Source organism: Prenolepis imparis, unplaced genomic scaffold, assembly GCF_030444845.1.
Source record: "Prenolepis imparis isolate NDT839.2.m4 unplaced genomic scaffold, iyPreImpa1.0 SCAF_1, whole genome shotgun sequence".
Taxonomy (NCBI): domain Eukaryota; kingdom Metazoa; phylum Arthropoda; class Insecta; order Hymenoptera; family Formicidae; genus Prenolepis; species Prenolepis imparis.
This window is the reverse complement of record NW_028141159.1, coordinates 23,223,364-23,249,012: the sequence shown is the minus strand read 5'-3', so window position 1 is coordinate 23,249,012 and position 25,649 is coordinate 23,223,364. Positions and strand designations below refer to the sequence as shown.

Genomic DNA, 25,649 nt, shown 5'->3' with positions numbered 1-25,649 from the left:
TATTTATATTAATAATAATAATATTACTAAATATTATTATTATATTAATATTATATTTTATATTGAATTATATATTATATTATATTATTATATATATTATGTTATATAATATTGTATATTATATTATATATTATATTAATATTATTATTATATATTAACATTATATATAATATTATTATTATATTAATATTATATATTAATATTATTATTAATAAATATTAAAATATATATTTTGTATATCGATTCAAGGACTCAAATGCAGATTGGCTATTCAAGTTGAAAAAATTAGCCAATCGCAGTAAAGGATTAAAGCTCTTTGTCCTGATTGGTTAATTATAATTGGCATCAAAATAAATTTTTCTTTTACAATTATTTTCTTTTTAAATGTATCTAATATATGTAATGAGAATAAAATTTGCTTATCAACAATAATAAAAAAAAATTTTTTTTTTATCAGATATCCAGAGATGCTTTTCAAGTTCCAACATGTATTGTAAATATAGGACTCTGCGAGCTAGCTGTGGATCGCCATTTTGTTTATTTACCAAGTTTAATTTATAGTATTTATACACATACATATGTGGTACTGAGGAATTTGATCAAATTGTCATCATCGATCGTTAATATTTTATAATATCTAGCACAAACAGTGAAGATAATCCAACACGTAATTATTTGACGTATTCGGAGACGAACTTGCAGTGCTTGATGTCAAATGTCAAATGATATGTCAAATTATAATTGGGTTATAATCGCACGATAGAAAAGACAGTGCAGATATAATAATTGTATATACATTTTTGCATACTCTTATATGATTTTTAAGAAAAGAATGTGGATTTATTTTGTACTCGCCTTGTTTGGCATATTCGATTTTGCCATGGCTTCCAATAATTTTGATTTTGGAGACACCTTGGCATTAATCCTGGGATTAACGATTGGGATTATTGCATTTTTCGCTTGCATGGGGGCTTATGCGAGGAGACGAGGTCACTTTGAATCCTTGTAATCTTTTTTTTTTTTCAAATACATCTATTGGTGAGTAACGTACAACTAAATATGTAAATATTTGTCGTTTTTGTAATATGTTATGTTAAAATCAAGTTACGATGTGATATATGCAAATTATAAAATGTATACATAAGAAAAGAAATTTCTCTTTATATTACATTCAGAAAACTTCATACATTCACATGTATATATTTAAACAAAAAAAAAATATATATATATATTTAATATATTATGCAATATATTAAATTTTACTATTTTATTAAAGAGATACGCTCCTTGAACAGAGGAACTTATACTAATTTATATTTTCCATACCTAGTTCTCTGTTTTTATTCATTTAAATATTATTTAATTGACGTATATTTTTAAGATAGCACTTGAAAATGTACTTGTTTAATTTGTTATAGACACACAAACATTGCTATCCTATTGTATAATCATGGAATGAAGGAAATATGATCTGAAGAAATATGATAATAAATAAAAGAAATATTTTAAGATTTTCCATACAGAAAGAATATAGTTTGTAAAGAGATTCTTTTAGAAAATGTTTGTTATATAAAATATGTTATAACAATTTTATAGAATTCGTGTGTAATATATATTGTGTATATTTCTGTTATAATAAAGAAAGTAGTTGACAAATTGTTCTTTTATTTAGACAATATTGCATGTAAGAAAATATTTATCTATACTGCATGTCAATTTATTTATTTCATTAAGTTTACAATTGTTGCTAGTGATTTTAATATTTAATGTCTTTTTGCGATAATAGCTATTAATAAAACTTCAGCCTGTTTTATAACATTGTATTAAAGACAACAATAAATGATTAAGTTTTTTGTTTCAATAAAAATAGCGATACTGTCAAATAGATTTTATTGGAAAAAAAAAGATTGACGGATTCTTTCAATGTGCACATTTAATTGCATGATTAATGATTATTCATTGCTGTATTTTTTGTAATATTTCTTTACGTTTATGAAATCATTATTCACATTATATATATTCTTGGTTTAAGATTTTACATTTTTTCTCATTGCAAGTAGAATAAGAGTTTTGAAAAATTAGTCTTAATTTAACAGATAATATAATGGAGCGTAATTATAAATATGCTATGCAAATACATATTGATTTCAAGTCTCTGTGAGAATGAAATACTACACTAATTTTTCTCTCTCGTTTACTGTTAAATATATATATATTTCTTTCAAATATTGGATAAAGTTATATTCAACCTGTTTGTTTTTTTTTCTTTTCTTTTTTTTTTCTTTAGTAGATATACAATTAATAATGTGATACGATAATATATAAGAAATACGAAAAAGAAGTTACTACATCTTTGTCATATAAATTTAAATGTACATGGTTTTTAAATGAAATTTTTCACATTTACCTTGAAAATTATCAACTATTATTTTTCGTTTTACACCTAATCAGTCTTTAAGCCTTTCCACAAGAACTCTTTGTTCAAGGTGCTTTCAAAGATTTTGTTAAAAATATTTGATTGTTTTTTAACGTGTAAAAAACTAATCGCCATTTATTTTTTATTTTGAGATTTTGAGAAACAAAAAGTTTATTAATGACATAAAATTATTTTTAGGAGTATTTACATGCAAAATAATTATATAACTATACAGCGTTTTTAAAAATACTTGCATATTTTACACATTTTGAAAAATTTGAAACCAAATTAAAATTCATAGAGAGATTATATACACACAAACGATAGATATGTGCTAGATCTCTATATGTCACATAATATATATATATATATTTTTTTTATCGATGAAATCAATGGCGTAACTTTATTTGATTGCGTATCCAATATTTCCTTATTTTTACATCTGCAATATTTACAAATAAGTGAAAATTTATTTCTGTTTTATCATTCGTGATGTGTATAAATGTCACTAACAATTATTTGCCGTTTGAAATCAACATGTAGAACATATCAGCTGTACATATGAATTAGAGAATATAAAAAATTATTGGCTATTGTTTGCATCGCTTTTAAGAGCAGGATATCCAATTAATGTCACATCAGTTTAATTAAACTTTATCAAGTTTGATAATAAACAAATTTAGTATAAAGTCTATATAGAGAATTTTTTGTTGCATTACTTAATATTTTCTTTGGCAAAATAATGAGTTTTACAATAAAAAGCGTAACAATTTCTTGTTAATTTTTTTCACATATGGATATAATTATATATTATAAAACCGTATTTATTTTGTGAAAATTTTTTAAGAATCGTTCTCTTTTTAAATAAAGTTTTGTTTATTAACTACTTACTCTCCGTTTCTTATAGATGGCAACAGGGTTTGACATGATAAGCAGTCATTATTATTAAATTACACGACTGAGATTTGTTAGACGTAATGCAACATTGATATTTAAAAAGAATGTATATGTATATATAGCCGTTTATGTCATGACAAAATGAATTGGCGAGGAAATCCCGCAATAACTAAGGATCCAGTTGATCCAGTATATCTATTAAACTTATACCCTATATGTAATGATGACCATTAGACGAGTATATATTTATCGTCTCCTTTGACAATTATTATATAAGAAAATAATCAAGTCTCAAGTCAGTGTAATATAATAAACTATTGCAATTCCTATAAAAGAACGGACTTTAAACATAATATTGTGACTTAAAAGCACCAAAGAGAAGCCTTAATATACTTGAAAGAAAATTTAATCTCAACACAAAATCAAGCTTTTTTAGGATAGCCGTGAGTTTTGTATTCAGCAATAATTTAACGAAGCATTTCTCTCTCTGAATGATAGTCGCAGCAATAATAAAATTGATAAGCAATTACTATACGTAATAATCGCATGTAAATAGTTTTGAATATTATTACGTGAATAAAAAATCCGTAAATAATTTTAAAAAATGATAATTATGAATTGCATTGTTAATTATATAGTTGTTTTTAATTAAAATTGTAATTAAATGTTTCACTGCCATAAGAGTGGCATGTCATTAAGATTATCAAAAACTAAATAGGAAGTTTTTTAATACATTGCTCTCTAAATATACGTTGACAATAATGTATTGCTCAGATCGATTAGAAAGGGTAATGCTTTGAATTGTGTGTCAACCTTCGTCAACATGGTCTATACCAAAATGGCATCAGAAATTTCTCAAAATTACACTATATTTACGTGTGTCAAAATAAACAGTGGTAGTTAAAAACGGCTTTACTACCGGATTTTTAAAAGAAGACATAATCATCAATAGTAAACGAGATATAATTAATATATATATATATATATATATATATATATATATATAATATATATACACACATACATACATATATATATATATATATATACACATATATATGGGTTTTGCTAACTAGTAACACATGACTTTTCTTCTTTAATTGAAATAGGCAAAATCGCTAGAAATACATTAAAGCATAACAGTGACTATATTACTCGTAATATTCTCTCTCTCTCTCTCTCTCTGTCTCTCTCTCTCTCTCCCTCTCTTTCTCTCTGTCTCTAAATCCGATACATACATATATTTGCACAATCGTATGCATACATACAGAGATATTCGTACTCTACATTCATCGCACATACATACATACGTTCGTTCCTTTTTTTGCTCTCTTCCTGTCTCTTATATTCTCTCCTTCTCCCTCTCTCTATCTTCCTCATCCTTTTGCCCTTCAATTTCCGACTCAATCTCTACTTCGCTTCCTTCTTCCGGACACATTCAAGCATACAGTAACAGTTATACATATATATCGCGAGCAGAATGGCCATGTGCCATTTCGATCGTAAGACTAGCGGAGGCCTGTACTAATGAGCTGTGCTATTAAAGGAATATCGGGCGATAGAATCCCTTAGCAAAGGAAGATTTTTTTTTTCTTTTTTCTTTAACGCGTCTCACAGAAGCACAGTACACGTAAAGGCCTCTATCTCTCAAGTTCATGCGTTACATTCGGAAAGTTTTAGATACTTCGCGCTTCCTTGTCGCAATAATAATTAATATCTTCTCGCATAATTTCCGCTTCACTTCCGCTGCGAGGCACATATCAAAGTAAACATTATCATGCACACGCTTCAGATATTTATATTTAGCGAGAATATTTGATATCTTGTTTAATATACGCAAGAACATCATCATACACATCGAAAAAACATTATATATATTTTTCCACTCACGCTCTTTTTCCTTTCTCTCCCTCTCTGAATCCGTCTCTTCACACTCCGTTTTCGTAGTAATGTCTAGGCGACGCAAAGTGCGCGCATTTCACAGCAAATTCTATATACATATATATATATATATATATATATATATATATATATATATATTATATATATTTTAGAGTTACATTCGCGATGATAAAAATACGAAAACCTCGTACTAGAGACGATATCGAACGCATGAAGAAACTTAAGAAAGAATGAGCACAAATCGACCGGAAAAGATACAGAAGCGTGTTGTGAGCAGAGTATCGCATTATAGATTATTATCCAAGAGTGGAGCCGTCGAGTTCTCGACGGTGTAATGCAGCTCCGCCGTCGGAGGGGTATCGTTATCGCGCGAAGAAGAATTTGCTAGGTGATGAGAGGCGGCGGGGGTCGCCGGCTGGGTCGGAGTCGTCCCCGGAGCCGGGGTTGGTGCGTAAATCAGCCGGTATCCAGCTGGCAAGAAGAAACTACCGTGAGGCGGGCAGCTGAAGGCTTGGAAATTCGTCAACGGCTGCTGGCCGCTCTCGTGATACTGGATATAAGTCGTCCCCGTCGAGTTGGATATCGATAAGGGCGCCGGTCCGGTCGACGTCGACGAAATACTCGTCCCTTCTGATGATAGTATAGGGGCGAACTGGTACTGCATACTACTCGGATTGCCGTGCATCGAAGAATCGATGATCCCTTCGGATACATCATTCGTACAGTTATTCGTACAGTTACCCTGCTGGGAGACGACACTTTGCATATTCTCGGAAGGCACTACTGGAATCGGGATAACATAAGCATGCGGTATTCCAGCCGATGCCTGCTGCTGCGGTTGAAGCTGCAGTGGGGTCTGCTTCAGTTTTTGCATGGCTAACCGTAGGGTTTCGTCCGTGTCCGGATAGTTGTTCGGAGCTTTTTGTAATGGGGTCTGCGGCGCCGTGCTGAACATGAAGTAGTCCTCCGTTCCTGGAATTCTAGATCCTGTCAAATGATAAAATGATACTTTGTTAATTATACATACGTTATACATACATATATAATACATATATACATATCTAAAATATATATATATAATATAAATAATATATAATAAATATATATATATATAAATTTAAGACAAAAATAAATACATAAACTCAATTTATAAAAATTTAAATATAATATATATTTTAATATTATATATATATATTGTTTTTATATCAAGCACTTTATATATAATTCATTATACAAGGTGTTCAAAAAATTCTGGAACAATCAAATATCTCGAAAACAAAGGCCTTTTGAAAAAAAAAAAAATGTTTCAAATAAAAGTTGTAGGGCTTTAAGTGGCGCATTAAATAGTAATTTTAGTGTAACTATAAATAGCATTGTTAAGGCCATGTAAAATTTACTTTAAAATTTTTAAATGGAGATCTCTATTTTTGATTGCACATTCTTGTAGTTTAGAGCTTTTCTAAACACTATAATAAAGTATTTTTTCATTCAGTGCTTTTCGAATTATTATGCTTGAAGTGTACAGTATTTTTTGACATAAAATACAAAATATTTAATTTTCGATAATGTTACCTTAATACTTTTATGCATAAAATAATTAGACAAATCAATTGGTATAAAGAAAACGCATAATTATTTTTAAGAAAATGTACACAATTTGCAACATATTTTTTCTTAAAATATGTTCAAAATATGTTCAAAGTATGTTCTCAAAAAATACTGTATCTTTCAAGCCTCAATTCGAAAAATACCTAATAAAAAAAAACTTTATTATAGTGTTCTGAAAAGCTCTTTTAAATGAATATGTAATAAAAAATAAGGGTTTCCATTTAAAAATTTCAATTTGACCTTAACAATGCTATTTATAGTCACACTAATATTACTACTTAATGCGCTACTTAAAGCCCTACTTTAACTATTGTTCCAGGACTTTTGGGACACCCTGTATATATAATATAATGTAAAATTAAAATTAGCGTCACTGACCAGCAATATTTGTCGCAACAGTATGATAAAGTAATGGGTGATGCTGATGTTGATGGAGGGCGCTTGCTTGCTGCTGCTGCTGAATAAGCAATTGTAACTGATGCTGCTGGAAACGTTCCAACTCTTCCCTATGTCTTCTCTGCAATGTTTCCAATTCCAGAGTTTGCCTGCGTGCGACAAAGATATTGTTTTACATTGTAAATAACTTATGAGTAAGTTCTGTGATTTAATTTTCATTTCAAATATACATATAATATTTGACTATCGTGCATCAAAGACAAAGTTTAGGTGTTTTATTCTTTAAATAAGTAAAGTTTCAATTTAATTTTTTACCTTTTTATAAGCAGTTGATATTCTTCACTCGGTGTAAGTGCTACAAACCTTTCTTCTTTCTCAGGCTATAATGTTAGATAATATGTTAGTGATATTTTTATTAAAATTGCTGAGCTAAAATTACTCTACTAATTTTTACGATATATCTTGATTTGTCACAATATAATAATAAAAAGTTGTGTGAAACTTACCTCGAGACTTAAAATATTAGTACCATGAACTGCTTGTACAGTTGGCGGAACAGAATTCTCTCGGCTATGAGGTACTTGTACAGGTACACCTGTAATTAGTAAATACATGTCATGCTACGTTATATAAATGTCGAGTAAAATTTGTTACATACATATATGTAAGAAATGTTAAAATATATAATTCATTTAATTAGTTTTTATCTGATTTATATTATTTGTGAGAATTCTCTTACCATGCAGATCATCTGTTTGATAAGAAGGAACTGTTTGCCGTTCTGAAGTTTTTAATTCTTCCGTTTGTTGCAATTGAGTTCTCGCAGCGTCAGTAACCTGTTGTTGATTAATAATAACATTACTATGAGCAGGCGGACCTGCAACTTTGGAAACCACGAATCTCGATACCTTTCGGATAGGTTGGGCAGGATTTGCTTTCTGCAAAATTTACATTCCAACATTATTAAAAGAAAATAATATAAAATAAGTAAACTTATATATATATATATATATACATAATAATATATAATATTAATATATATTATATAATATTATAATATATATTATATAATATGTATATAATGTATAATAATATATATAATAATAATATATAATAATATAATATATAATAATTTAATGATAATATAATATAAGAATAATAGTCTCTTCCGGATATATTATATCTAATTTTCTTTTCTGAATCGATAATTTTTTTTCATATATTCTTATATATATTTTTGATTTGTTTCAATAAAACATTCGACATCAAATATCGATGAAAAAAATAAAAACTGTGTAAGAACAAATTATTAAAAAAAAACCTAAATAATGAAAATTACCTCGTTACTGTCTTGGAAGTCTGTTTGAATCGGTGTATTGGTATCAGATCGCGGCGTTACAACGTTAGGAGCGACAGTGGCTACAGATATGCAAGTCGACACCGGCAGAGCGGTCGTTAATAAATTTTGCGCGAGCTGTTGCTGCGTTTGTATAGGTATCGGCGGCGTTAAAGGCTGCGTCGGAGCAAAGATCGAGCCTCTGTGATGAATCTTTGCCAATTCCTGCTCCAACTCCTGCAAACGAGATCCCGGTCTTTGAGCCCGCATTTTGACGTTCTCCTTACTCGGACTCATAGTTTCGGGTGCCGTCCCGGGAGCCACTCCAGGTATTGGACTATCGAGGGAGCATTCCACATTCTAGAAACGAATTTTATGTAAAATCTTTTCTCGCATATAAAATAGAGATTTAAAAGAAACATTAAAAAAATTTTTTTTAAATATAATATTTTATATATTATTTTTTTTAATATTATTTTAAAAATATTAAAATATATATTTTGTTAACATGTCATCTAAAAAGTTACAAATAATGAAAAATCACTTTGCAGTAATCAAAATATAAAGATATTAAATATTTGGAGATAAAAACCGAGACTTATTCATATCTCTACGTGCATATAATACTCTGTAAAGGACTCACAGTTTGAGAAAACGTGCCAGAACTCTCTTGGGTTACAGCGGAGCCCTCGATGATAGTAGCATCACCGACCTGGGTATCGGTGAGAATAGCAGAGGAATGTATCGTCGTCTGAGGAGATAAGGGACACCCGGCGACGTTCGTGGACAGGACCGGCATACCGATATTAAAGAGCTTCTGCTGCAAACAATGCATGTACATGTCGCATCCCCCGACCATCTGATGATTGTGAGGCGTGGCGGGATAGCTTATAGGCGGTGTACCGACGTTCAACGCTTCCGACGGCTGACTAGTCAATTGTACGAGTTTCTGATGCAGATCGGCTATTGTCTGGGGTCCCGCGCTGCTTCCGATACTCCCGACACTGCTGATATCCGACACCTTGTCCAGCGAATTCTGTTGACTGAGCTTGCGATGCTGCTGCTGCTGTTGCTGCTGCTGATAATACGGCTGCGACAGTTGTTGCTGCAAAATCGACGTGGAATCGATGGATTCGACCAGGGTGTGCTCGGGCGTCACGTCGTGGCTCGAATTTTCATTCTCGGATGTGAGCAGCTGGCAATCGGAACTAGCGCGACGTATGCTGAAACGATAAGTAAAATCTTAATGAAGAGATACCATTCGTTTTTTATCAGTCTATCAGTTTTCATCAATCTTTGTCGAGAGTGATAAAATTACGCACCAATTTAAATTTGAAGCTTCCAAGTTCTCGGCCTCCAGCAGTTTTGCCGGCTGCTGCTGCTCCAGAAACCTCAAATGCAAGTACTGCGACTGATCCAAAGCGATAGAAGACTCGCTATGCTGGTCCTGCATAGTCTGCTGTTGCACTTGGGACTGCATCGGGATTTGTTGCAACTGTAATTGACTTTGGAACGGTTGACCTGATTGTATATGTCGCAATATCGGCTGCTGTTGCTGCTGCTGCGCAGGATGAAGAGGAGGATTAGACTGATTAGTCGCGATAAACCACTTTCCTTGAGCGGAAGTTGGCTGTCCTGTTAAAATAGCCGATTGCATCAATTGCGACTGCAGCTCAATCTGCTGCGGGATCGTCAACGGGATCGATTGCAGCTGAATTGGTTGCGCCTGATTCTGATGAATCAGCAACTGCTGATTCGGAAACGTCTGTTGAAAGTTCCCCGGCTGTCCCTGATATCCCTGATGCACGATCTGCCCCTGATAATTGTGCTGAACGGGCGGTTGAATCTGCAGCTGGCTCACTTCCGGTTGTATCGGTTGAAAATACTGCTCGGACTGTACTGTGGGTTTGTAGTCGACTAACGTGGAAGCGGCGGTGGCGACGGCGGCGACGACATTCGCTGAATTAGGCACGGCGGTCGGTTCGTGGCTGTTGGTCAGGGGATGAGGCGTGACGGATTTGGATTTTGGGTTCGAAAGTATGTTCGCCAGGTTTTGCGCGAGGTCCGGAAGCGTCGAAGACACCTCTTTCGTCTTAATCGTCGCGACCTTGGACGTGGAAACGTCTGCGACGACCGGATGTACCGGCATGCACGACGGTATAGGTACAGAGGTTGCTCCCAAAGCGTTGTGCTGCACATTCTGGCTAGAGTGAGCGGTCTGAAGCGTCTGCTGAGCAGTCTCCAAGTTGGGGTTCTGCTGCTGCATCGCCATCGCACTCGACATATCTTGCGGAACAACCTGTACGTGTTGAATGTGGGTCGCTACAGGTATGTTACCCGCGGTCACGACAGCCTGCCTCTTCTCCTCGGGTATATTGAACGATTCCGAGACCTGAGAGTCCATAGACACGTTGGAGGCGATAGATATATTCGACGCCCTACGATTTCGATCGTCGATCGTCGGTTGTATCGGCTGCAGTATGACATATTGTTGGGTGGGGGCTGATTGCACCTGTTGCGGGACGAACTGTTGCACCGTCGAGGCTGCACGCTGAGCCTGTTGCATCTGATGATCCGCCGCCGCTTGCATATGGGACTGCATTACGCTCTGTTGCATGGGGATCTGTTGTTGCTGCGGCTGCTGTTGCATCACGACGGCGGGTGACTGCATTATCGTCTGACTCGGATACTGTTGCGCTTGTGCTGGAGCTATTCCGTTCGCGTGAAGCGGCGGTGGCTGCAGCTCCTTCTGCGAGTTTACCGGGACAAAGTGCTGCTGCACGTTGCCAGCACTTTGCGGCATCTGTTGCGAAGTTATCGTAGCCCCCTGCTGGACGATGATAGTGTGCTGCTTCGCTTGACCGATGGTCGTCGTGGTTTGTTGCACGTGTCCCGCCACTTGCTGCATAGTCTGCACCTGGATGATACTCTGCTGCAGCCCGACGGACTGCTGCTGTTGTCCCGGCTGTTGCAGGATCTGTTGAACGCTATCCGTTTGTTCCGCGTTTGCACACGGAACAACCTCGTTGTTACCAGCCTGTTCGTGCAGATTCGCGCTCGGAGTTTCCAAAACGCTCGCGTCCGCAACCTGTTCCTCAGTTTTCAAGACAGGTTCCACGACAGACGACTGGTTTATCGATTGCGACGCGCGATTCGCGCCTTCGTTGACGACGGACGATTCCTCCTCCCCGGCCGCGATGTTCTTCTGTTCGACCACAGGACTGACCAGGAAGCGAGAGACTTTGCGCGCCGGCGCACCGGTTGGCACCGTCAAGGTAGATATTTCCGCCATCACGTCGGACGCATTCGTTTCCTTGGTCATTCCGGATTCCTTTAGATCCACCATATCCTGCTGTTCTTGAGATTCCTTCGATTCGCTCATCATCGTAGTATCCTGTTGTATCTGCATCTGAGCCTGTATCGTGGAGCTTTGATAAGATTTGAAAGCCGAACTACTGGCATCGTTTTGAATATTATGGTGAGCCTCCACCACTGTTTCCGCAGATGTTGCGGAGGCGACAGTTGCCTCTTGTTGGTTGTCCGTAGGATCACTCGGTATATTCGTAGGAGTTAGGGTATCGGTGTTTTGCGTAGAAGTAGATGATCTCCTGGAGGCCTCCGCTGACGTACTATTATTTTCGGCGCCTGTTTGACTGTCGGGTGTCTGAGCGACTTGTTGTTTCTCCAAGGTAGTGTTGGCGATGTGAGAAATAATCTGATCGATCGGCAATAATTTTGTCGGGGTAGAAGTATTTGAAGTTTCGTCTCTCTGGAATTAATAAAATATTTGTTTTCATTTCAATCGTAAAAAATACTTATTAGTAGCTTATTAATAAAGAACACAATAATGAACATCTCTATAATAAAAATAAAATGTTAATAATTGTGCATTACAAATTCTGAAATATATATATTCTCACATTAATAATAATAATTTTCAGCATATTTTAAGAATTTTATATAATATGGTGTCTTTAAAAAAAATCGTACAATTTAAAAATGTCTACAAGAAGAAGCTATTTTTTAAAAAAGAGATTCTACGAAAGCATAAAATAACGTCTTGACAGATCATGCAGCCTGTAACGTTAATAAACTTTAAAAATATATGACACAAAATATCTATGAGTAAAATAAATATCTTGTTACATAATACGTTTAAAATGGTTCTAATAAAAATGTTGTCCTAGAACAGCAATACATTTCCATAAAATAAAAATATGATGTGTAAATCAGCACATATTTAAATACACATACAAAGTAGTTCTCAATGTGTACATACATGTACACACAATACAATACAATGTCGTAATATAATAATACAATTTAATCTGTAAAAAAAAAAAAAAAAAAAAAAAAAAGAAACGTAAAGATATTGTGACATAAATATACAGAGACTTCTAAAAAAGTTTTGAGATTTTCAAAAAATTTCTCTCTACACACAGAAATAAATCTCTTGATTTCTTCAAAATTATGCCATCAATAAGAATCATTTCTGGATCTGCTACAAAATGATATGGTTTGTCGGAGAAAGGAATTTTCTTTTGATCTCAAAGCTTTCTTAAATTTGTGCATGTACATAACGTGAACCTATAACAAAACAAAATTATAAATATTGGGCAAATCTGGACGGGTGTAAAATAATAAAAACGAGGCAAGCGTCCACGATTCTGAAATATACAGGGAAGAAACGATGGGAGAAGGTACGGTGGGATCGATGAACTCACCGAACGGTGTCTACGGTGGATTTTGTACGACGATCGGTGGCTGCTTTGACGTGTTAGCGAGCCATGTCTCACCTGCTGCGTCCAAAACCATATACACCAATTATATATGTACACCCTTTACGTTTAAAATATGTGTTCAACACACAAATCCTCCTACACTCCTACATATCTTGGATCATAGTTCGACATTTTGAATGAGAAAAAATCGATTTGAAGAAAAAGAAAATAATAATTGCACTATTTGCAATTATATTAAACACGTCTGTGGATGCATATTTAAAAACTGCACATAAAAGTTTTATATGCGTAAAAAAGTGCCTAAAGGAAGATAAAAATATCAATCGTAGACTTCTGAAAGTGCTTTTTACATCATACATACAACGCACCTTTAATAACGAATTTATTAGCTCTTGATTAGGGCTCCTGGGCCCTCGCCGCGGCCATGTTAGATTGTGACGTCAGAGGCGAGAAAGCACACGCTGAAAATTCTTAGATGCCATTTTTAAATGAAAAGATATTTCGGTGAAACACTATTTCAGATGGCTTTAGCATTTAAAATACCTCGAAAACTATTCTTTTCCCTTGACAGTCAATCAACAATCGTAAAATGATCGTGATATCAGACTTTGTCATGCGGAATGACTGCGCATGTGCAAAGACCAGACGGACTGGGCTATTACAGTCATTTTACAGCTATTGATCGATTATAAAGGGAAAATGATAGTTTTCGAAATATTTTAAGAGTATGCTAAAAAAAGCCATCTAAAGTGCTGTTTCATCGATATCTTGTTATTTCGAAATGGCATCTAAGAATTGTTAGTGTGTGTTTTCTCGCCTCTGATGTCTCAATTCCAACATGGTCGACGAGGAGCCAGGAGCATTAATAGCTAGAAAAATTATACCTTAGCTGTATCGAGACTGTGGTCGCGATCCCGAGGACGTCGACTCGTAACTGGACTTCCACCTGCAGACTGATCAGGTGGACCGTGTGCTACCAGAGGTAGGCTACGCGTGGGATCCAAACGTAATTGCTTGACAATGTCTTCGATTAATTCTACAAACGTCTCACACTGAGATTGAGGCAATAGATTTTCCGCGACCTGAGAAAGAGAGAAATATATGAGATAAAATTTCTAAAAGAATAAATAAGAGATATATATATATATATATATATATATATATATATATATACAGGATGTCTACTCAAATTTTAGAAAATTTTAAAATAAAAATATAAAACAAAAAATAATTTATTATAAACGTTTCAGGAAATACTAATTTATTAAAATTAATTATTTATTAATTTATTATTTATTAAATAAATAAAGAGTATTAATTTATTTAAATATTATCTATTAAAAATTTGAACAATTTTTTTAATGAAATTTATAATTTATATAAGATCTTGATACTAAAACTAGATTGTCAATAAAAAAAAATCACAAAATTTTAATAAAAACTTAAATATTGCCAAGATATGTTAGACATATGTTTCTGAAGTGCTAAATAAAAATAAGATTAACAAAAGGATAATTTTTTAAAAAATTCCCTGAATCCAAATCAAATTCCCTGAATCCAAATCAAATTCCATGAAAATTCTCTGATTTTTCAAGGTTGAAGTTCCCTAAGAATACCAGGTTTTCAAGGTTTTTCCCAGGAGTGTACACCCTGTAAATAAAATGCCAAAAGATATATTCTTACCAAATTATTAGCAATATCCGTAGGTACCATATCATCTCGATCAAACTTGAAAGTAACAGTCTTTTGCTTGCTCGTATCTAACTGGCATTCGACAGTCATGGATTGTCCCTCGCCGCTGCTGACAGACAAGACTGTCAGTTTGATGCCCGGCTTCTTACGCTTCGTCCCTGAACGTTTCACCCGGTTTCTCTCGGAAGTAGTAACGGTTTCCGAATTTTCCGGCGTAACTCTAGAGAAATAAAATAGTCGATTAAATTTACGTGTACTCCCTTTTCTATTTTATTTTATTTTTTTTTTTTCATCTCACCCGTCGTTCAACGTTACAGGCTGCTGCGCGACGTTGGTTGCAACCGGAGCGGATGTTGCGACGATTTGATCTTGATTGATCGGAACATCCGGTGGCAGAGACTGTATCGAATCCATCGTGTCTTGTTTCATCAATAAAGACCTGTTGTCGCTCGCGTTGAGAGGACATTGCTCCGTACTGGAGAGAAACAGCTGATGCTGTTGCTGCTGCTGCTGCAAATTCGTAGACGATTGTGCGACGTTGGGTGTCATCGAGATAGAGCTAGGCATGACGTTCGTGTTCTGCGAATATTGCATTTGTACGAGGATATTTTGCTGAGACTGAGGCTGATTGCCGAGTAAAGGGGCTGCACTCTGCATATTGGGAATCGTCGAAGACTGTGCTTTTGGCATGTGAGTGACAGCCGACGAGTTATTGACGTTTATGGCTGACGGTATGGGTGCCTGAACCTGTCCCGATTGTATGTATTGCGACTGCGACGATGCCGCGGGAATTGCAGCGGGTAGACTCGCGTGAGAATAGATCTGCGTCGCGGTTTGGGTGGACGACAGAATCTCGACGTGGCCGGAAGGATTGGTAGATGTGGTATAAGTATGAAATATTTGTTGCGGCATAGTCTGTTGATACATGGGACCGGCTGACACGTATCCCGAAGCAGGGCCAGTGGAGTTCTGTTGATAATATTGCTGATTCTGAACGGGCTGCGAACCGACCGAGTGCTGATGCAGCTGTTGAACGTGCTGGATTTGCGACTGCGTCGCGTATTGCTGCTGCTGCGGCTGAAGCTGCTGATGCATCGCGTGTTGCTGCTGCGACAGCATCTGTATCTGGGGCTGCATCTGTTGCTGCATCTGATGAGGGATCTGTTGCGGAACACTCATTTGATTCAATTGTATATATTGCTGTTGCACGTGTTGTTGCTGCTGCTGTTGCTGTATCTGTTGCGGTACCTGAGGAAACTGAGGCTGGCCCTGAACGTTTTGCGGAGTCGAGCATTGTGGAGAATTTGCATTTAAACTCTGCGGAACATGCTGAGCGTATTGAGGTTGCTGTTGCTGATATTGCTGTTGTATTTGCTGCTGATACTGTATCTGCTGCGCTTGTTGAGGTTGCACGACCGAGGTTTGCTGTTGTATTATCGGCTGCTGTTGGACCAACTGAACTTGCTGCGGTTGTAGATTGTGTTGTTGAGTCTGTTGACTAGTCGACTGCAATTGCTGCTGTTGAATGGGCATTTGAGTCTGTTGTAACTGCATCGGGACTTGATTTTGCATTTGCATGCCGATGTTAGATTGAATCTGTTGTTGTTGCTGCTGCTGCTGCTGTTGTTGCTGCAACTGCATCTGTTGGAGCAACAATTGTTGCTGCAATAAATTTTCAGAATTTGCGGCAGCATTAGTCGCGATATCTGTAGCCGTAGCAGCGGTTTCTCTGTCCAAACGTTCCTTCTCCTCTTTGGCTTTACGTTCCTCCCTCTCTCTCAACAGAGTTGTAATCTGCGACTTCAACATTTTGGCCACCGCTTTAGCGTCCTCCTCCAATATCAGGCTGGATTTCGCCATTTCTGACGCTACCTCTTCCGCGTTATCAGCCTGTATATCAAAGTCGAATTGTATCGCCTCGTTCTCTTTGTGCTTGTTGCTGCGTTTCTTAGGATCCAGCACGCGCAATCTAAATTCGACGCGGGACAGTTCGGTATCCGCGACCGCCGAGTCTCGCGATACCATTTCCAACTTCAATCCAACGTCATCAGCAAAGAATTCGTGATTGAGCAAATCCTTAACGAGCGGTCGTTCCTCCTTCTTCAGACGTATACACATTTCTATGATATCGCGTACCTCTGGGTTTTCAACTTTATCATAACTTTGCGGTTTCACGCCCTGTATAATTTATAAATAAAAATTATATATTAATTATATATTAATTATATATTAATATTATTTTAAGTTATATATTAATATTTTGTCGCGCACTAGATTATATTTAGGATTTAAAAACATAAGCCTTATCTTTCCTAAAGACACGCCAGAACATTATTATTACAAATTACTGAAATTGTCTTGAAACCGACCAAATGAACACACTGACGTAAAGTAATAAACACATACACTGACATACACTTACCGAAACTACGCGTTTGTATATTTGTGCTGGTCCTGTACACTCCGAATATGGATATTCGCTAGTAGCCATTTCGAGCATACACATACCAAAGGCGTAAACGTCAACCGACTCGTCGTAATGTTCCTCGTACATTTCAGGTGCCATAAATTCTGGCGTGCCGATAACGCTCTTTGCAAAACTGCGATTCTTCAATGTCGCGAGACCCAGATCGCCAATCTTTACACTTCCCGTTGTACCGGTGATAAAAATATTGTCGCACTTTAAATCACGATGGATAATGGGCGGTGATCTAGAGTGAAGAAAGCTCAGACCCTTCAAGATTTGTCGACACCAAGATTTTACTACTTTGGGATTGATCTTCTTAAACCTCCTCAGATACCTGTTGTATGTATAACCAAGAATTAGTCTTTTAAAATATGTCTTATACAATAATGCTTTATAAGTTTACATTAAAAAAAACTTACGTTTTTAATGTTCCTGATGTCATAAGTTCAGTGACTAGTACAATATATTTTCTACGAGTAAGTGTAACTTCCCAATAATCGTAAAATCTTACAATGTTCGGGTGTTGTAATCCCTTTAGCATTTCAGCTTCTTCTCTAAATCGCAATCTCTCTGTTTTATTCAATTTTTTCTCCTATAAAAATAAAAAATAAATTCTCTCCTCAATTATATGCAATATATAATTTTCTATCGTAAATAAATATGTATACTAAATTTTTAAAATTAATACAAGTCGAATAAAATAAATGTTATATTGTACAGCTATTTATCTGTATATAATATATATTACTAAATCACGATCTCTGTTTTATTCAATTTTTCTCTATAAAATATAGAAAATAAATATTCTCTCTTCAACTATATGCAATATATAACTTTCTATTATATAAATAAATATATACTTAATTTTGCAATATATAATTTTCTATCACAAATAAATGTATACTTAATTTTTAAAATTAATACAAATCGAATAAAATAATATACGTAAATAATGTTATTTATCTGTATGTAATATTATATACAGGATGTCCACAACAATCAAATATCTCGAAAACAAAGGCTTTTTGAATAATAGCATTGAGTTATTTTTAAGAAAATGTATACAATTTGCAACATATTTTTTCTTAAAAATAATTATGTGTTTTCATTACACAATTGATCTCATTATTTTATGCATAAAAGTATTAAGATAAGATTATCGAAAACTGAATATTTTACAAGATATTTTGTATTTTATATACCAAAAAATACTGTATCTTTCAAGCTTCATAACTGGAAAAATACTTAACGGAAAAAAACTTTATTATAATGTTTTGAAAAGCTCTTAAGATAAGCTACATGAATATGTAATCAAAAATAGAGGTGTCCGTTTAAAAATTTCAAAATAAATTTTACATGACCTTAACAATGATATTTATACATCATACTAACATTTAATGCGCCACTTAAAGCTTTACAATTTTTATTTGAAACATTTTTCTCAAAAAGTCTTTGCTTTCGAGATATTTGACTGTTGCAGGACTTTTGGGACATCCTGTATATCATCGCACTAACCTGCAATTCGCACCAAGCTACAGCTACCCCCGTTTGGGTGTCTAAGCCACGATAAACAGTCTTGAAACTACCACGACCGATTTCTTCTTCAAACTTCAAGAATCTTCCGTCCGGCGAGATACCAACAGCCTTCTCTTCGTCGTCGTCGTCCTCCACAGTTTGCACTTTCACTTTCATCAATAAATTTTGCACCTCCTCCATCGCCATAGTCTTTTGCGACAATTTCTCATCCGCTTTAAAGTTTTCATCGAGCAACGGACCGATAAAGCCCTCCACCGTTTCTTCCTGCGCAACCAAATCCTTCTCAGGATGCTGTTTCATCTTCGCCTTCTCGTCCCGCAAATCTGCACCTTGCGTCCCTTCTTCCATTTCCGTGTCTAGAGGCGGCGGAACCTTGCCTAGTTTACTTAACGATTCATGTAACGCTTGTGCCGCTACTATATCGCTGATACTGGTGCCATCGTCATCGTATATTGTCACTCGTTCCTCCTCTTCTACTTTCTCTACATCCGCCGTCTTGCTATCCGCTTCAGTTACTTCTTCTAATACTTTCGATGTGACGAATCTCGAGCTCTTAATTATTTCCTCATTCGGACCCGCATTATCTTCCGCTTTCTCTTTCTTCTTATCGCTGTTTATTGTTTTCGAAGCATCCGTGATTTCTTTATCATCATCGCCGCTATCCGTATATTCGATAGATTTCCCTCTCTTCGTTTGTTTATCCTTGCTGTTACTATCTGTGGAATTCATTTCCGTCACCACTGATATCGTAGTATCATCCAAATCTTTATCCACGTTGATCGCTTCGATATCCTTACTAGTATGATGCTCAATCATTTTCTCTGTAGAATTTGTATTCTTGCGCTTCAAAACTTTTTGATCGTCTCTAATACTAATGAATTTAGCATTGTTGGTGGAGCTTGACAACAATTTTTGCTTATTATTTGTAGTACTTTCCTGATTGATTCCATGTGACTTGGGTACTACAGATGATTTTGTTGGTATAGCATCTTCTTCTTGCTCAAACTTATTCAAAATAATATGTTGTTGTACATCTGCAGCATTTTCCGACACATTATTACACTCTGCGTTACTATGTTCCACATTTGCTTCCTCATTTTTGCTGTTACTCGTCGCCTTCACTTTATTAATTGGCGTAGAAGGTGTAGAACTAGACCCTGTATATGATATAATAATAAGATTGTAATCGATTTTGCTTCTTGTGGATTTTTTTAAAACTTGTATGAAAATATTCTGACCTTGTGCCGCATTTTCAATTGCCGCAATTGCTTCTTCAGCATCACTAAAACTACGATCATTTTCATGATCTAAGGATAATGAATTCACGCTTTGGGCAGACGACCTATCGGACAGATGCAGAGCAGATAATACTTTCTTTTTGGAAGATGGCGAATTACTCGCGAGACCGTTACTAGTTATAGATAAAGAATCAGCATTCTGTTCGTGTCTCTGCGTTCGTATTTGCTTTTTGGAGATGCTAGTGGAACGATTTGCGGTTGATAATACCTATATGAAACAGAGCAACGTAACGTTCTTCAATCACATGACGACTTAAAAAATATGTGACATATTCATTGATCGTATTTACATTGTATTTATCGATTTATTGATATTATATCAGTACGTTGTCACAAATATGTGTCAACTATTTGACTAATTGATATGATTTAACTGACCTTTTTATCACCAGTATTGTTGGCACTAGAACCTGCCTGTAAAATAGATATCTTTCTTTGGCGTCTATGATTATGTGCGTTACTGTGAAGCCTTTGAGTCGTGGCTGCGCAAGTGCTTCCAGTTTCCTGGGAGGCTAAGTGGCCCACTGCCAAATTGATGCCACTCTGACTGCCACTACCTCCACTGGCCACCAACTTAGGACATAAACTAGACAAACCACCGCCAGTTCCGCCTGAAGAACGTTGCCTATTTGTCTCATACCTGAAATTTTATACACAAATCATATTTTACATTAATGTGACGCAAGATTATTTCATACAAGTCAGACAATACTGATTTTAATCTAATACATAACATGTATTTAATTCAAAATTTTTAATTATTTTTACATTTTTATTACATTAACAGTCAGTGAAAATAATTTTTTTAGTGAATAAGAGATTATTTTTATAGAATTTAATTAAAAAAACACGATATTTTTGCATATCTATAAATAAGAAATAATTAAAGATAAGTCTCACATAAATTCTTAAAAGAAAATTACATAGATCTAACTTTTACATCTAAAATATATTTTTATTTCTAAATATAACACCTCTATCATTTCAAGTCTGCTAAACGTATATGCCTATTTCTACATTGTGTAATTAGTGTTATTTGTAAAAGCAATTATTTTTATGCTAATATTGATATTAGTGCATAACAAGCTTATTGTGTAATTATAATTAGTTTAAAAATATATCCTCGATTATCTGAATATATTATAATTAATCTACTTGCACAGAATAATATTTATATATAAACAATTATCTTTTTAATTTCGTATATTATCGATATATGAATTTCTTTGATCAATATTTTCATTTTTTATATTTAAAAAGCAACAATTTCTTTGTAAATATATTATATCAAGTCATTCGCGATATACATATAATGTGAAAATTTGTTCTCTCTCTCTGCTGAGATTTTGTTATATTTTTAATAACTTTGTAAAAAAAAAAAAATTTATGGATGTAGATATAATTCTATTTTGTTCTTTTTGAAGTAGTAGAGCACTGAACAATAGAACAATAAAACGTTGGACACAATGTTTAGTGAAGGTTTCATTGTACCTAAAAATAGAAAGTTTTAAAATGTTCGAAAATGAAAGTTTTATGGTTCTCGAAAATTGATATCTATGGAATGTATGAAATATAATATATCTCCCGGCGTTCCTTATCGCTTAAAGCTAGATTAATGGTTTGGAAACAGAAAAATTATTTTTCTAACAGAAAGAAAGAGACACATGTTTTTAGACGTTTAGCTCTAACATTAATATTCTTTTTAGAAAGTGTATTTTTAAAGTGATTTGTAAAGATAAAAATTTCAAAGAAATTTGTGTAAAGATGTTAACCATTGAAGGGTTTTTTCAAGAAATACAAGAGAAAAGACATTGTATAAGACAAGGATTCAAGAATTGATGAATTTTTTACAACCTCACGCCGGGATATTCCTTTGTCTCGCGCGGTTGGAGACCGCGAAGGGTAGAAAAAGAAATATGAAAAAAGAAAAATCGACAGAAAAGTTTCCAAATTTCACATTATTTGTATGAGAAGACTTGATATATCCGATGTTGATTGAAAATTGTTGCTTAGTCGATCTGAATTTTGCAATTACATGGAGATTTTTAATCTCAAAATTATTATCCTAGATTATCGAGAATCTATTGTATTAACCGAATCACACAAATGCATAATTAATCATGTATTTTATATAGAAAAAAGCAGAACATTCCAACACATCAAAATAAAATTTTGTCGTAAGAAGAAAATAAGTAATAATAAAAAAAAAATTTAATAATAGAGTGTAACAAATGACAATGTAAGAAGCATGATTTTTGATACAGACATCATTATACCTGTCCTGCCTGCTGTGGCCAGATGAGAAGAATCCACGCAGTGTATTGCCTATAGCTGCTCTCTTTTTAATCTCCCTATCTCTTTCTCTGCGCCCCCCAAATCCAGTGCTCACCTGGTGATCCTGACGAGTGTTCTTGTCACTCTGCGACAATGCAAGAAAGAATTAATACCACATTGGAAATATTGAAATTGTATTTCTAATATTTTAACGCTGCGAATCTCTAAAATCTTTTCTTTTCGCATACTACTATTTAAAATTACTATTTATAATTTGTCAAAATGTAAATTGCAAAAAAGACAATACAATATATATATATATATATATATATATATATATATATATATATATTATAAGAATGTGTATCCATCTTACCTTTAAACCGAAAAACTTGATGTTAAAGTTAGAATTTGTTGGAACGGGACTTAGATCACAGCGAAGCCGCCTGTGGGATTTTTCAACTATCGGTGGGTCTTCTTCTACATCCAAATGACTTCCAATCGAGAAAGCATGTGATTGCGTTAATACAATATCGTCTGTATTATGTTTATGATTGCTGTTCACTGAACTCACTGTCTTGCTGTCATTGTAGCATCTCGGCATTGCACATAACCAACTTTATTTAAAACTTTACTTCACAAAATTACTTCACCTATTTGTTGCGCCCTTTCTTATTCTTTAGTTTTGCTCCAATAAGTAAAGTTAATAAGAGTCACATTCTCCTTTCTCTAGATAGATAATCGAATTTAAAACTATTCCGACCAAAAAATTACTTTCTTTAACCAGCAGTCTTTGTTGTCAAATTTAAAATATCCATAGCCATCCGTGATATATTCTGGGCTTAGGTTGTATATAATCTTGCCATACCAACTGCCAAATTTCTAGTTCCCAAAGAGCTAAAAGAATCTGCAATCAGAAATACAATTTAATCCATATTATTGCGTGAAAAATTAATATTTTTACTTTGAATATATTCTTTTCACTCTTTTTTCAAGTTGGAGAGTCTATTTTGTTAGGAGAAATATCTCAAAATAAAAGGAAATTAATTACTACGCTTCAATTTTTCTTAAAAATACTGCAAACACCTGTTGCGTGAAACTTGACAGAATATATTAGAGATATAATTGATATAATCAACAATATAATTATATAGAATTATTATATAGAAACATTTGGTGTATAGATATATAATATTTAATCTCGTGTATCAGCAGACCCTCCCATCCTCAAGATTTATGGCAATATTTTTAATTCCTGCGATAAATATTAAAATTGAAGTAAAATCGAGAGCGTGTATACACAATCGAATCCTAAACAGGACATTAGCCGTAAATCGATTTGTTTTCAAACTATCGACATCATCAATCAAGGAAATGCAGTCGATGGGAGGGGAAGGGGGGGGGAGGAGAAAAGGGAGAGACGTGGAAAATATTTCGATCGGAAAGAGAGAGAGAGAAAGACAGATTATGCCGTTAAAGGCCGCGGAATCTGTTGTCAAGCGTATCCCATCATAGAATCGCGAGAAAACGTGACGTCGTTAAGAGAGTCACGTATATCGCACGCACATATATATACACACAGACACACCTCACCAACGTCAATTTAAAGGGTTGACACGAGAGAGCGAGAAGAAGTCGCTCGGGAGATTTTTTATATATGTATATGTGTGTAGACACACATGCGCGCACGAGATGTTTTGCAAATCGAATAAACGCACGCACACGCACACACACACAGGCAAACGCGCACGTAAGCAGCGAGAGAAGGAGCGAAGTAGACAGAGAGAGAAAGAGAGAAAGAGAAAGAGTGAGGGGGAGGGAGGGAGGGAGGGAGGAGAGAGAGAGAGAGAGAGAGAGAGAGAGAGAGAGAGAGAGAGAGAGAGAGAGAGAGAGAGAGAGAGAGAGAGAGAGAGAGAGAGAGAGAGAGAGAGAGAGAGAGAGAGAGAGAGAGAGAGAGAGAGATAATGTGACATCTATCCCAAAAATATCGCTTGGACTTTTCGCGTTGAAGGAGGAGGAGAGGAATACTTATATACGCGAGAATTTCCAAGAGAGAAAGAGAAAGAGAGAGAAACGTCACCGAGTAACGGAGTCGGTTATTTCCGACTGACAGGAACAGGCTTGTCCGAGGGTCCTTGCGACAGTATTAGAGCACCTTACATGTGTCACGCGGGGATCATGAGAGAATGAGAGAATGAGAGAATGAGAGAATGAGAGAAAGAGAGAGATAGACGACGCATGAAAAGCAGCAAACACAGTACCTCTACATACTTTCGGGTACTTTGGTACGGGGGGAAGAAGAACGAAGTCGTGTCGTCGTCCGCAATCCACCCCGTATTCCCGTATCTATCTTCGTCAGGGACATACTAGGCTCGCGTAGCATCGAGACAAGTTAAACGCAGGCTCAGACAGGCCAGCCGGTGTGTTACTCACATTCGTGTCGCAGAAAATTCGCCCCGACTACACCCAAATAACCACCATTTTTTTCACTGAACGCTACGCACTCTCACGGTGCTATGCGCAAAACGCGTGTATATACGTGTACGTAGATATATATATATATATATATACGTATGCACGGTGCACATCTGTATCGATGTACACGTATACGTATATTAATCGCGACGTAGAACGTATGTATGTGGATATGCAGTACCTCGGCGAAGACTTCGTACTTCGTAAAGCCTCGTGCGCACGTGGTACTAGACAGTACTCTTGTCCACGGATGACGAATGACTGAAGCGGGACAGCCAAGCAAGGCCATAGACGTAGAATGTATATATGAGTGTGGATGGTGCAGATCGTGGAGCGAGGAGGAGCTAGAGGGAGCACGTGGGTGGGAGAGATGACAGCCAATCGCGCGGCTCGGCGCCTAGGGTGACTGACGACGAGCGGACCAATCGGAGAGCTCCGTTTGGAACTGACAGTTGGGCGACGCGTCCAATCGGACGTCGTTTCGGGAGAGGCAGTAATATTTTAGAACCGACCTATGACTATGGTTATTTCTATGAATCACGTGACGTACCGCCATATTCTTGGTTAGATAAAGTGCTGAATTTCAAGAATGTAAATTTATTGTAATATT

The 25,649-nt window shown here is 35.4% G+C and overlaps 1 protein-coding gene across 9 annotated transcripts; it reads right to left on the bottom strand.

Moving 5' to 3' along the window:
* Positions 1–2,627: 2,627 nt before the first annotated feature.
* On the bottom strand, positions 2,628–25,325 carry Wnk (Wnk kinase). Of its 9 annotated transcripts, none has more exons than XM_083039113.1 (21): positions 24,826–25,200; positions 22,941–23,471; positions 22,567–22,709; positions 20,669–20,930; positions 20,231–20,498; positions 18,972–20,149; positions 17,876–18,048; positions 17,412–17,790; positions 15,288–17,167; positions 14,981–15,209; positions 14,182–14,379; positions 13,280–13,354; positions 9,878–12,324; positions 9,199–9,778; positions 8,559–8,915; positions 8,128–8,157; positions 7,959–8,055; positions 7,726–7,814; positions 7,535–7,599; positions 7,202–7,368; positions 2,628–6,202 (listed from the first exon to the last, which is right to left on the bottom strand). In XM_083039113.1, the coding sequence occupies exons 2-21, from the start codon at positions 23,166–23,168 to the stop codon at positions 5,502–5,504; spliced, it is 9,546 nt and encodes a 3,181-aa protein (XP_082895239.1). In that variant the 5' UTR covers positions 23,169–23,471; positions 24,826–25,200; the 3' UTR covers positions 2,628–5,501. The 9 variants fall into 9 exon arrangements, with proteins under 9 accessions (XP_082895239.1, XP_082895258.1, XP_082895212.1 ...); XM_083039132.1 differs by having other exon boundaries at positions 7,959–8,157; positions 22,941–23,058; positions 23,139–23,471; positions 24,826–25,199; XM_083039086.1 differs by lacking the exon at positions 24,826–25,200 and adding an exon at positions 25,221–25,325 and having other exon boundaries at positions 7,959–8,157.
* Positions 25,326–25,649: the final 324 nt, after the last annotated feature.

What these genes read in the sequence shown, in the direction of transcription:
- Wnk (XM_083039086.1), bottom strand. Translation starts at nt 23,168, where the DNA reads ATGCCGAGATGCTACAATGACAGCAAGACAGTGAGTTCAGTGAACAGC. An exon ending in ACAATACTGGTGATAAAAAG is followed by an intron (nt 20,499 to 20,668) that starts GTCAGTTAAATC and finishes TGTTTCATATAG; the next exon opens with GTATTATCAACCGCAAATCG. An exon ending in CTAATATTTTAAGTCTCGAG is followed by an intron (nt 7,600 to 7,725) that starts GTAAGTTTCACA and finishes CTAACATTATAG; the next exon opens with CCTGAGAAAGAAGAAAGGTT.